At 35.1% G+C, this 13681-nt stretch overlaps 1 protein-coding gene across 1 annotated transcript in view; it reads right to left on the minus strand.

The window, feature by feature from the left end:
* Nucleotides 1–13681, minus strand: part of ERO1A (endoplasmic reticulum oxidoreductase 1 alpha) — a 48377-nt gene that overhangs the window by 16567 nt on the left and 18129 nt on the right. Inside the window, exons 5-9 of the mRNA XM_080808125.1 lie at nucleotides 9625–9701; nucleotides 9449–9522; nucleotides 4972–5092; nucleotides 2531–2577; nucleotides 327–338 (exon numbers count right to left, since the gene is read on the minus strand). Coding sequence (XP_080664251.1) covers nucleotides 327–338; nucleotides 2531–2577; nucleotides 4972–5092; nucleotides 9449–9522; nucleotides 9625–9701 — 331 coding nt within the window. The remainder of the gene's footprint in view (nucleotides 1–326; nucleotides 339–2530; nucleotides 2578–4971; nucleotides 5093–9448; nucleotides 9523–9624; nucleotides 9702–13681) is intronic.

A 13681-nucleotide genomic window follows, 5' to 3' on the forward strand; every position in this document is an offset into this window, starting at 1 on the left:
AAGTCAAAGTAAACCTAAGATATGTTAAAAATTTTAGCATTACAACTCAGAGTTGGTAATAACTACCCCCAAGAGCGAACACAAGCCTTGGAAGCCGCAGAGCAACACTGTGACGATGCCTAAAGCTTCCTATAAGGACCCAGCAGATCCTAGAGATCTGCTCCAGAAGTAAATGCCTGATCCCAGGCGCAGTCATTTTCCCTGTGCTTTCACCTCCTGAATTTTAGATAAATAGGAGTTCTTAGAAGTAGGAAGGACAGTCTCCCAAACAAACATCTGAATGTATCAGCAAATTCATATATATATGATAAAGAAATTATACTTACCTTCACTTTTCCCTGAAAAACAAAACAAAAGGTTGATTATTATAAAGTCCTTCCAGATGTCACTTTAAAATGCTACACTTCCATAAAAAATAAGACCCTGAATAACGGTTAGTTTTAGTCCATCAGTTCACCCACATAAGCAAAATCTGAGGCAGTCACTCGTGACACAACCCTATCCAGTGGCAAATAGGAATTATGCCTGATTTGCTTCAAGGGCATCATCTCCAAGAGCCTGGGTAAGGAGTGGCTTCAGCTCATACAAGATTTAATACAGGCTGAAGGGAGAGAAAAATCTAATCTATCATCTCAGAGTACTCTCAAATACCTTAAGGACTCAACAGTTATTTGGTTGGCAGAGACTTTTTTCACATTTATTTATTCTAAATCTGTAACACGGTTTCTGCTAAAGAATTGTATTCTTGCTCTAAAACCTCTAGACTGACATTGTAAAATTTTACCTAATTCAGGAATATTTCGAAAGTCTATTTGTGAAGATTCAAATTACACACAGTTCAGCAGTTTGTAAGCAGCTGCTCATTTACTCTTAAAAAACTGTCTTCATTTTGCCCATGCTTATTTAATGCCATCATTGTTTGATTATTAAAATAACATATGCTCACTGCAAATACATGTTTAAAAAAAAAAAGACACAGATGAAATAAAAAATGTTATCTGTAACTCCCTCTGCCCTAGATAAATACCATTTATGCTTTGGTAAATGTCCTTTTTCTTCACATATAGACATTTAGATATTATATTTAGTATGTTTTTACAAAAATATACATACTATTTGATGCCTGTTTCTTTTCTTCAATGTGCTATTGTTCATTACTGACCTAAATGAATACAAATTTTCAGCAACATTTCTAGTGGCTGTATTTTACTCCATGAATATACCATGAATCATTTAACCAGTTCCTTAATGATAAATATTTAAATTGTTCCCATTTATCTTTATGATAAGTGAGGGTAGTTAATTAATCAGATCATAATGTGAGTTCATACTGAGGATCACCCCTTACCTAGGAATTTGCACTCATCTCATATTAAATCAATAGCTTCCAAAGGGTTACCATATGTGACTCAGATAAACCCAAACTCTTCTTTAAAGATGTTCTTTCATTTCTAATCTAAGAAAGCCTAGGCTGCCAACATTTAGGGAATGATGCAATCTCATTGCTTTCCAGGAGGAAATTTATGTTTATTGACTATATGAGATTAGCAGCTTTTCAAATAAATTTTAAAAATGAAAAACTTACACATTTACTAAAAGCACATCAAAGATTTCATCAGTAAGCACATATTACAAGAACAGGGATATATATTTCCTAAGCAAAAAGTCTGAAATCCTAGCACTGAAATGGTTTATTCAACAAACCATTCTGCCTATTACAGACTGAGCAGGGTTTCTGAGTTTCAATTTCACACCCCCTCTGCCTCTGCACAGTGCCTAGCACACAGTAAATGGAGGATAATCATTTGCTGAAGGAACAGTGATCTTCCCAACTGCAGACAAGACCATTAAATGAGGAGAGCAGTTTTCATCAATCATTCACTTAACAAACAACTCCATCTGTTATGTGTCAGGATCTCTATTAAGAGATGAAACCAATAAATACTCCCCAAATACCCAGAGTGCTAGGGTAGATCAATAGATGCATAATAGTAAAATAATGCCAGTGGAAAGGTGGTAAGAAACACAAAACATGACGTAAGATCACTTTATGAGGAGAGAGGGGTTACTTCCAGTTAGGAGAGTCAGGGAAGATAAAAAAGGCTGCATTTGGGCAAGACTTTAAGTGAAAAATCTTAATGAAAAATAAAGACATGTGAATTTGAAATCAGATTCCCAATATGTATAATCATTTCAGGTTTTTTTTTTATATTCATTTAACTAGAAAATGAATAAAAATAGTAAAAACTAAACACACACATTATGTAAAAATGCACAAAAGAATAAACATTTAACCTACTCTCCACCCTATGATAATCTAATACCATGAACTTCATTACACAAATACTCCTTCCTGAGGTATAAATATTTTAAACACCAACTTGTCTATAAGGGTGAGGCATAACTTCTATGGAAACAGGAATATATGACCTCAAATGCTCTTGCCAAAACCCTTATCTCGCCTTCCTCTTCCTTCTAACCAAAGTTCACTGGCTGATAAATAATATAACAGTGCAAATAAATAACTCACCTTGACCAGAAGCCAAAGGATTTAAAGGTCTTTTAATTGTCTGTGGCCTAGAAACAAAAGAATTAAACTGTAAAATATAATTATGTTACCTACCTTGTTATAATTATCTAAGTAAAAGTGAAATTATCTCAGAGAGCTGCTTAATGACTACATCCAAAACCAAACTGTTTTATTGAGCTTATAAAACATTTAGTGTTCTCAAATAGCTTTAAGGGAGGGTGGTTGTTATTTGTCTTAGCAATAGTTTCTGATCTTCTCCCATTGTAGCAGCCAGAAAGCCATTTCTTAATCACTTCCTCAAACAGAGGAAGACAATACGGAGTCAAGCTCTTCTCCTAGAGTCACTAATGTTTTTAAATATGTTACATATACATATATGCGTGTACACATATGCATGTTTGCATGTGGCACAAAGTGCACTCCTGACCAAAAGACAAACAAGAAATATAAATACCCAAATGAAGCACGAAATTAAAAAGGGAAAAAACACTCTGGGTAGATTATTTTCCACTTCGTAAATCTTAGGCATGTCAACTGATCCTGTGGCCACCAAGTCTGTTAGGATTTCAGTAAAAGGCATTTTTTTAATATGAAAAAAGGAGTTAAAATGTCACTAAAGTAAAAAAAAAATTTTTTTTTAATGTCACTGAAGTGCCTTTAAATCTCGAACTAAATATTCGTTAGTAACATTACTAAAGTGTACGGATTGCTTTGTCTGCAATTTAAATTTTACGAACTTGCACAACTTGAGACACTTTGAGAACAGAATATGTAAGCTGTATTTTACCACACTCAGTTTTGTGCCTCATATATTATTTATATTTTAGAAATATTTATACTGGGAATCATGATATAAATTAGTTAAGAAATAACTATAATACAAATGTAAAATCCAACAAATGCTTCAGTTGAATCTATTTTAGTTCACATTAAAAAAAAAACGGACCCTTTAGGGGTGCCTGGTAGGCTCAGTCAGTAGAACATACAACTCTTTATCTTGCGGTTGTAAGTTAGAGCCCCAAGTTGGGTCTAGAGATTACTTATACATAAAATCTAAAGCAAAGCAAAACAAAACAAAAACCTTAAAGTAAGTCAATTAAGGGGCGCCTGGGTGGCTCAGTTGTTAAGTGCCTGCTCTCGGCTCAGGTCACGATCCCAAGGTCCTGGGGCTGAGCCCCGTGTCAGGCTTCCTGCTCAGCAGGGAGACTGCTTCTCCCTCTCCCACTCCCTGTTTGTGTTCTCTCTCTAGCTATCTCTCTTTCTCTCTCTGTCAAATAAGTAAATAAAATCTTTAAAAAAAAAAAAGCCAATTAAGTCAAACATTCTTAATAATAAACCAGGGAATTTAAGTGAAACACATGGCAGAAATGAGTAAATAATGAAAATTATCCACTTTAAAACTGGAGAAGTTCAAGTCAAAAAAAAAGAAACTGACATTTTTCTGGTATAAGCATAACTGCTTATCCCTTATATTTGACTTACGCAAAGTGAAATGTATTACTACCGTATCTATGAACTCCATTTTCCCAGAACTACCCCCCATCTCTGAGACAGTGTAATGCAAATGCACACACAAATTCCTTCCAAAAACCAACAAGCACATTGTTTAGAGGCCAGAGGCTTCCAAGAGGCATGTAAACTTGAAGCATGTCCCAGTCACACAGTGATCAAATTGACTATTTCCATGGTAGCAGTAAAGAATACAAAGTGGGTTCTTCCACTTACTAGACTTTTGACACTGGAAAAATCATTTAACCCTTCCAAGTCTCAAGTTTCTCCATCTGTAAACAGTGATGACTATACAGTGACAAGGGCTATTGCAGGGACTAAGAGAAAATGTACGTACTATCCTTAGTACAGGTCTGGCACACAGTGAGTGTTCAAGTGTTACCTATTATAATTATTCTCTGAAATTAATCTAACCTAAACTTGAAAGCAGGTAAAATAACTGGAGCCTCAAAAAGATGAATACAGAGCACCAAAAAAAGATTTAGGAGTCACTTATTCCCTACTGCTAAGTTTAGGATCCTGGGAAATGAAGTAAACCTGGCTGGCTCCCGGTTATTTCATCTGTAAAATGAGATTCTATAATCCACTGAAGGAACATCTGTGAAATGTCTACAAGACTCCCATAAAAGTCCTATACTAGTCACTATCTTTGATTTTTTTCTATGTCTTTTACTTTATTTTTTTAAAGAATTTTTTATTTATTTTTCTACGTCTGTGTCTTTTGAAGAAGAAAAAAATATTTGTTGAAACTCATGTCCACATGTTTTCCGGGAAGAGAACTGGATTAATGAGTAAGAATGTTTCTATGTCCAAATACATCCTTTAACAAAGTCAATGTGATTTGCAATTTAGAGTCATTATGATTTGTTGATTTGTTGATATATAAATAAAAATCACTCTGTCAGGATTTTCTAAATGAAAAAGACACATACTTAAAACAGTTTTCTTCATAGATGACATTCCAAATCTTCCAAGCATCTGGTCCCTTGTAACCCGTGTAGCGCTCGGGATTAAGGAGCAAATCTACATATTCAGCATCAGGAGACTGTATGTCTGTAAAATGAAATGTTTCATTCAATCTTTTTCTTCACTTACTTAAAAAACTAGTATAACAGACTATATCCCACTGATTCTAAGGCACCACAAATGTAACAAGTGCATCCAGACTTTAAATGCAACCTTTTACAAGAAAGATGAGAGAAGGGGCGCCTGGATGGCTCAGTGGGTTAAAGCCTCTGCCTTCAGCTCAGGTCATGATCCCAGAGTCCTGGGATCCAGCCCTGCTTCGGGCTCTCTGCTCAATAGAGAGCCTGCTTCCGCCCCCATCCCACCCACCCTCCCCCCCGCCTGCCTCTCTGTGTACCTGTGATCTGTCAAATAAATAAATAAAATCTTTTAAAAAAAAAAGAAAGAAAGAAAGATGAGAGAAGAGGAAGGCACAGCCACATTAAATGTACTCACTGGCTGCAAAAGCATCCTGCTTTTAAAAATGGTAAATAGGAATGCGTGAATTTTAGAATCAAAGAAACACGATGATTGATTCTCATAAGCTGTCCAGATGAAAAATATACTATGCATTTCCCTTTCCCTCCACCTTAACCGCAAGCAGTTCATCAGCAACCGGGATAGATGAAGATGTATTACTACCACACACTGTTTGTTACCAAAAACTTCCTTCTTACAAGACCACCGTCAAGATCCACCACAAAGCTGTCCCAAAGGTACAATCCTAAGCATGCAAAAAGTTATAAGCAGGAATATACTTGCATCAGCATTATTTATAGAAGAGAAAATAAGAAGCAACCTAAATGTCCAGCAGACCAGCACATGGGGCGCTGGAGCCAGACTGCCTGGGTGAGAATCCAGGCCCTACTTCTTATTCCATGTGGAACCTGGGGCAAATTACATATGTTCTCAATGCATTGGTGCCATCATTTATAAAGTGGAGCTAATACTCAGCGTTACCATGAGACTTAGGTAAGTTTATATGTGTGAGTGCTTGGAACCACGGTAAGAGTTCAATACATATTAGCTAGTGATATTATGACATATCTTACATTTTACAATCAACAAAACTCTTAAGTACAAAGGCTGTCTAATAAAACGAAAGATAAGTATTCTAGAAAAGTCCATTACAAATACCAATGAAAACCATACAAAAATTGGTGAGATGTTGGTTACTCATATGTCCTATAAATTTGTATAATGTATTTTATCTTTGAAACAAAAAAATGGCCCCTTGTTTTCCAGTAGCTTCGGGAAATTATTTAATATACAGTAATATCTTACTCGTTTGTAAAGCTTAACAACATGAACCAACAAAAAATGAAGTGGGTGGGGCGCCTGGGTGGCTCAGTGGGTTAAGCCTCTGCCTTCAGCTCAGGTCATGATCTCAGGGTTCTGGGATGGAGCCCCGCATCGGGCTCTCTACTCGGTGGGGAGCCTGCTTCCCCCTCTCTCTCTGACTGCCTCTCTGCCTACTTGTGATCTCTCTCTCTCTGTCAAATAAAAAAATAAAATCTTTATAAAAAAAAAATGAAGTAGGCAAAAATGGCCTCAAAGCAACTAAAGCAGATGACAAAAATCTGAGCACACAGGTGCTTTTAAGAAAGTCCATTAGGCTCTCAAAAGTACCTACTTCTTATTAAAAACACAATGACAAAAACAAAAATAAAACAAAGCATGGTTATTTTTATCCCAATTGACAATACACTAGAGACATAAATTAGGGGAAATTTGGCTTCTAGAAGTAGCACAGTGATAGCATCTAGAAATAACTGAGAGTCCATGCGGAAGTGGCAATTAAAATAACTAGAGAAAGTAGAAACAAAACTTAAAAAACAGGGGCACTTGGCTAGTTCAGTCAGTAAAGCATGTGACTCTTGATCTTCAGGTTGTTAACTTAAGCCCCAAGTTGGGTGTAGAGATTACTTAAAAAAAAAAAACAAAAAACGTAGAACAAATTTGTATGGGATCCTCTGGTTCAGGAACAGATATTTCTGTTCAACTCAACTAATACTAAAAGTATCGCCACAGTATAGCAAATTATAATAAATTCATAAAAAATAGCCCTCACTTTTAAAACATATAAATAATGCTCAGCATCTAGTACTTTAAGACAGAAAACAAATTACCAAGAAATAATTAAATTTTTAATATTCTGCCTAATTAGATATAAGTATTAGTTGACTCATAATTTTACTTACAACAAATACTTCATCTTGCCTCAACTTTTTCATAAAAAATAATTGTTACTGGGGCACCCGACTGGCTCAGTTAGTTGAGCAACTACCTTTGGCTCTGGTCATGATTCCAGACTGGGATGGAGCCTCACATCAGGCTCCCTGCTCAATGAGGAGTCTGCTTCTCCCTTTCCCTCTGCCCCTTCTCACCACTTGTGCTCTCTCTCTCACTTGCTCTAAGTAAACAAATAAAAAGTTTTAAAAAATTGTTACTATAGCCATATTTCGCCAGATGACAAAAGCTCAAATCTCTAATTAAAACTCACAAAATATCTTCTGTCTTCTACCTACCATTTACATACATTATATCTTCCTTATAAAGCTATCCTTTTTTAAAATATTCACCTTAACAGAAGAAACAAATACGAATGGACAAGTGATTCATGGAACAGATTCTCAGTCCTTGCTACACAAATCTAAGCAGGTAGTCTCAAAAGTACACTTTGGTAAATGAAGTTAAAGTATTACTGTTCGTTCTCTAACACTGCAGGTCTGAAAAAAATGTGCTGCATGTTAAGAGTTTAATTTTATCTCATAGTAATATTCAGGCCAAAGAATCCTTGTGGAAAAGAGACTATAAAGTTAAAGGGCTGGGAGAGCATTTCTTTTTTAAAGATTTTATTTATTTATTTAACAGACAGAGAGAGAGTGAGAGAGGGAACACAAGCAAGGGGAGTGGGAGAGGGAAAAGCAGGCTTCCTGCTAAGCTGGAAGCCGGATGCGGGCTCGATCCTAGGACCCTGGGATCATGACCTCAGCCAAAGGCAGATGCTTAAGGACTGAGCCACCCAGGCGCCTCTTGGAGCATTTTATCCCCCTTCTTTGCTAGTCTAAAACTTGGTGTAAGTCCACAACTCCCCATCCAACATCGCTGGTGCCTATGTTTTGGGAATTCAGAACTTTTCAGATTTTAGAAAAGTATTATAGTGTATGCAACATATACTGAATAAGTATTCCAGGAGGGACTGGGGCAGCAACATTTAAACAAACACAAAAATATTCCTGTAGTGAAACGTGTGAATATTCACACTAAACGAGTCTGTGCTAAACTCAGAGGGAAAATATTCATTTTCAGATTTTGGAATTAGGAATAGAGGATTATAAATATTATTTGCCAAGGCATAATCCTGTTACATTAAGGAAAACATGTGTTTCTCTTTTTTCCCCAAAATGAAACCACAAAGTTAAAAATAAGTACTTTCTCTCTGTCTTCCTCTTTTTGGAGAATTGCAGGATCTGTCTCTCACTTGCAATTAAAATTATCTGTATCATTCTTTTTGCTAATTTTTTTTAAAGCAAGGTTTTGAAATCTCAATCTCTATATTTGAGCTATTTATGCAAAATGCCTGTGTGTATTACAAAATCATATATATATATATATATATAATATGTAAGTAACACACACACACACACACACACACATATATCTGAGATACATAAAACAGTAATACTCAAACTCAGCAGGTAAATTTTTTCCAGCAACTGGCAGTTTGTTTTTCTTTAACTGCAGTAAAATGTATGTAATGTAAAACTTACCATATTAACCATGTTTACAAGTATAATCCAGTGACATTAATTATATTCACAACATTGTGCAACCGTCACCACTAACTGTTTCCAAACTTTTCTATGACCTCAAACAGAAACTCTAACCATTAAACAATAACGCCCCATTCTCCCCTTCTCCTAACCTCTGGTTACACTGTCTCTATCACCTTACCTATTCTAGATATTTTATGTAAATGGAATCACACAATAGTTGCCCTTTTGTGTCTGGCTTATTTCATTTAGCATAGTATTTTCAAGGTTTATCCATGTTGCAGCACATATCAAAACTTTGTCTATGGCTAAATAATAATTCCATTGTATGTATTTATTATACTCTGCTTTTCTATTCATTTGTTGATGGATATTTGGGTCATTTCTACCTTTTGGCCATTGTGAAAAATGCTGCCACAAATACGGGCATACAAGTATGTGTTACCCTGTCTTCAGGGTTTTTTTGGTACATATTTAGGAGCTGAATTGTTAGGTCATACGGTAATTGTCTTTAGCTTTTTGAAGAACTGCCTAACTTTAGAAACTGAGTTCTAAAAGCCATTTTAAACAACAAATTTAAAATTACACCCAATTTTAAACAAAATGCACACTATGAAAACTGTTATACCATCAGCTTCACAGAAGTTGTCTGAGGAATCATCGTGCTTGGTCCACTGAAGAACAGCCTTCTGGGTTTCCTCACTTCAAATAAAGAAAACAGGTACTGTTACTCTTTTCTTAAAGTTACCATTTTGCAAGAAAAAAAAACAAAATATTACTGCAAAAAAAGAATAAAAATCAAACCTCAGAGATTCATCCACTGCTCCAAGTCGTTCAGCTTGTTCACATTCTTCAATGAGGTTATTGGCTACCTCAGAATACTAAAAGGAAAAGAAGAATAAACAGATGACCACTTATTGCATTTTTAAAACTTTTTAAAAGAATATCAAAATTATCTGAAGTTCTTTCATACCTAGCACAATTTCCTTGGCTTCAAAACTTTAAAAAAAAAAAAAAAATTAAGCCCTCACATCTCCCCTGAAGCTTAAAAAACAAACAAACAAAAAAACATAAAAGGCTTTGCCCCTTGTTTTTGTTGGTGAACACATTTACTATATGGTCACAAAATAGAGAATGTGGTTCTGATAACTCATTACCAAGCTGTTTGCTAAGAAAATCTCTGAGGTCTTAGGAACATTAGGCAAAGGATCATGAGGTAATGTCCCACTTTTTTTTTTCTTTTTTCCTTAAAGTAGGCTCCATGCCCAGTGTGGAGCCCAACACAGGCTCTGAACTCATGATCGTGAGATCAAGGCCTGAGCTGAGATCAAGAGTCTGACACTTAACTGACTGAGCCATCCAGGCACCCTGGTGTCCCACTTTTTTAATGGCCTAATTGTAACCATCAGTTTTCTCTTCCATAGATAAGTGGTTGGACCAGATGATGTGTGTCTAGGTCAATCTCATCTCCAAATGCCATGATACTAAATATGCCCTGGGGCACACCAAGTCTTACAAAAAGTATTCTGACATCTTTAGGTGTTTAAAATGCATTCTTTAGGGGCACCTGGGTGGCTCAGTGAGTTAAGCTCTGCTTTCGGCTCACGTTGTTGTCTCAGGGTCCTGGGATCGAGCCCCGCATCTGGCTCTCTGCTTGGCGGGGAGCCTGCTTCTCCTTCTCCCTCTGCCTGCCTCTCTGCCTACTTGTGATGTCTCTCTCTCTCTGTCAAATAAACAAATAAAATCTTTAAAAAAATAAAATAAACAAATAAAATATATTCTTTAACAACCACATTTCTTCTCAACATCTAAGCCACACACACACACACACACACACACACACACACACACACACACTTTATTCTGATAGGCATGTATTTGGCACAGGGGAAGTGAATGTATATCATATGATTTCACAACACACTGGTCATCACCACCACAGAGCTAAAAGATAACACTGGAAACAGAAGGCACAGATTCAATCACTCAACAAATATTTACTGAGTGTCCTTATTGTTAGGATGACCATACTAATGACTGCCTAGTCTATGACACTTCTGAGGATAAAAGGGAACACTAAGATAACTGAAATGATACAATTTTTTGAAATATTTATTTACTGAATAACAGCTTTGTTTCATTACAATGGTTGACCTATAAGATAGCTCAATTCCAACGCTATTTTCAAAACTAAAATTCTTTCTACAAAATTAAGTATTAAAGGGATATGGTACATTCAACCTACTCTCAAATGGTCTGAAAATAAGAATATGTATATACAAAATAAGAATATGTATACATACATATAGAATATGTATATAGAAAAATGAGACAAAATACTAAAAACTAGTGAATCTGTAGAGTACACACAATGTCTTTATACTAATCTTGCAACTGTTCTATAAACAATTAGTTTAAACTATAAAGTCAAAAATACATATCAAAAAATAAACAGAATTTGTTCAAAAAATGATATACCTATGTACAGTAAAACAAAAAATTTTAAAAACCTTATCATTATAATTACCTGAATATTAAAACATAAGTTAAACAAAATATTCTTCAGGTTCTTTTTCTGTTCTTTGTTTCTATTTAAAAATTTAATTGACTTTGTTAAGTCACATGTCTTAATTTTATATCATTGGCATTTTTCTGAAGAAAAATTTTTTTCAATTTATCATTTTTAATTTTTCATAAAACTGCCCATAATCTCCTTCAAAGTTAATTTTTATGCCTAGTCAATTTGAAATCATCACTACCTTCAATTAACTCTTCCCTGTATTTATACTTTTTAATTGAGAAAAATATTCTCTCTACAGGTAAATATGTGAAAATATTTTAAACCAAATTATTTTCACAAGGTCTACTCTTTTGCCTTCAAAATATGTTTCTTCACTAAATATTTTAAGACAAAACTCATCAAATAATTTTTTTATTATTTTAAATATTTTGCCAAATATAGATGCTACAAAATTGTAATCCTTCTTATTTCATTTTAGATGAGAATATAAACTTATCCAATTAAAAACAAGAGTTTCATCAAGAAGAGACTTCCCGCAAGAGGAGATACTCCAAAACACAATTATAAAATTTCAGAATTAACCCTTAGAGCACTATTTGAATTTCCCCACGTTAATATGTTTAATCCCTCCCTAGCTTTTGTAGAAATAAATTTCATTGTTTGTTTACAAGCTTTGTTATAATAACTGCATTTGCTAAACCTTCAAAAGCTAAGAATTTTTCCTTTAAGCATTCCATTCATTGATACTTTGAACAATAACTGTCCACTGATTTTAAACATATAGCTATCTACATTTAGAGATCTCATTTATTAAAAACTGGTTAATACCACTGAAGGGCTCTTGGGTTGTTTTACAAAATAGTCTTCAAAGGATCAAACATTTATTTTTTATTTTTTATTGTTTTTTAAAGATTCTATTTATTTATTTATTTATTTGACAGACAGAAATCACAAGTAGGCAGAGAGGCAGGCAGAGAGAGAGTGGGGGAAACAGGCTCCCTGCTGAGCAGAGAGCCCGATGTGGGGCTCGATCCCAGGACCCTGAGATCATGACCTGAGCTGAAGGCAGAGGCTCAACCCACTGAGCAATCCATACTCCCCAAACGCTCAAACATTTATAAAATCTGATTGATGATGGACAAAAAGAAAGTACCCCGTCCATGCCAAAGTAATATTTTCTTCTGCATTAGCTTTACCTCAAAAATTTTATGGTCATTAAGTATATATATAAATATAAAAACCTGTATATTTTGACAATTGCCACTTCTATCTTAATTGGTAAAATATCACAGCATATTTGGTCACAATTATGAATTATGCGTATATTTTTTTTTTTTAAGATTTTATTTTTAGGTCATCTCTACACCCAATGTGGGGCTTGAACTCACAACCCTGAGATCAAGAGTCGTATGTTCTAGGGGCGCCTGGGTGGCCCAGTGGGTTAAGCCTCTGTCTTTGGCTCAGGTCATGATCCCAGGGTCCTGGGATCGAGCCCTGCATCAGGCTCTCTACTTGGCAGGGAGCCTGCTTCCTCCTCTCTCTCTCTGCCTGCCTCTCTGCCTACTTGTGATCTCTGTCTGTTAAATAAATAAATAAAATCTTAAAAAAAAAAAAAAGTCATATGCTCTATTGACTGAGCCAGCCAGGTGCCCCTGAATTATGTGTATATCTTAATCAACTACAAATTCATTTCTGCTCCACAGATTTCTTGATTTAGTCAGAATTGTTTTTATCAGAATTTGTATATTATCACCACAAAACAAGTATTTTGTCTTCAGTTTTTAGCTTAAAATGAATTTATACTGGCATTCACAATAGGAACAAATGTTTTCCCTCAACAGCATAAACTTTCAAAAAAGTTTTGATGATGCTGGCATCATTTAACTATGCGCAAAGTTCTGCTACTGGAGCGAACACATTTATAGCTATGACTTTACTCTTTATATGTGAACAACAAAACATGGAATCAAAAAGGAGAAAAATTACTTTAGAATCTATGGTGGAAAAAGTAAACAGCAGTTGCCCCTGGGAGAAAAAGTAGAAATTGGGACAGGGTATCAAGCGACTTTCTAGGGTAACAGTAATGTTCCCTATTGTAACTGAAGCATAGATTACACAGGTACCTGCATTTAGCACAGGCACACCTAAGATTTGTGCATCTCACTGTGTGTTAACTTTATAAAAAATACGTATAAGCAAATATTGGACTCTGGTTAATGATATACTTCTAGTTATATATATATATATATATATATATATATATATCTCTAGTTGATGACACATTTAGGGCAATGCATACTGATGCTTGCAATCTACTTTGAAATATATCCAGAAAATAAC

Source organism: Martes martes (assembly GCF_963455335.1).
Source record: "Martes martes genome assembly, chromosome: 7".
In the NCBI taxonomy this organism is placed as follows: domain Eukaryota; kingdom Metazoa; phylum Chordata; class Mammalia; order Carnivora; family Mustelidae; genus Martes; species Martes martes.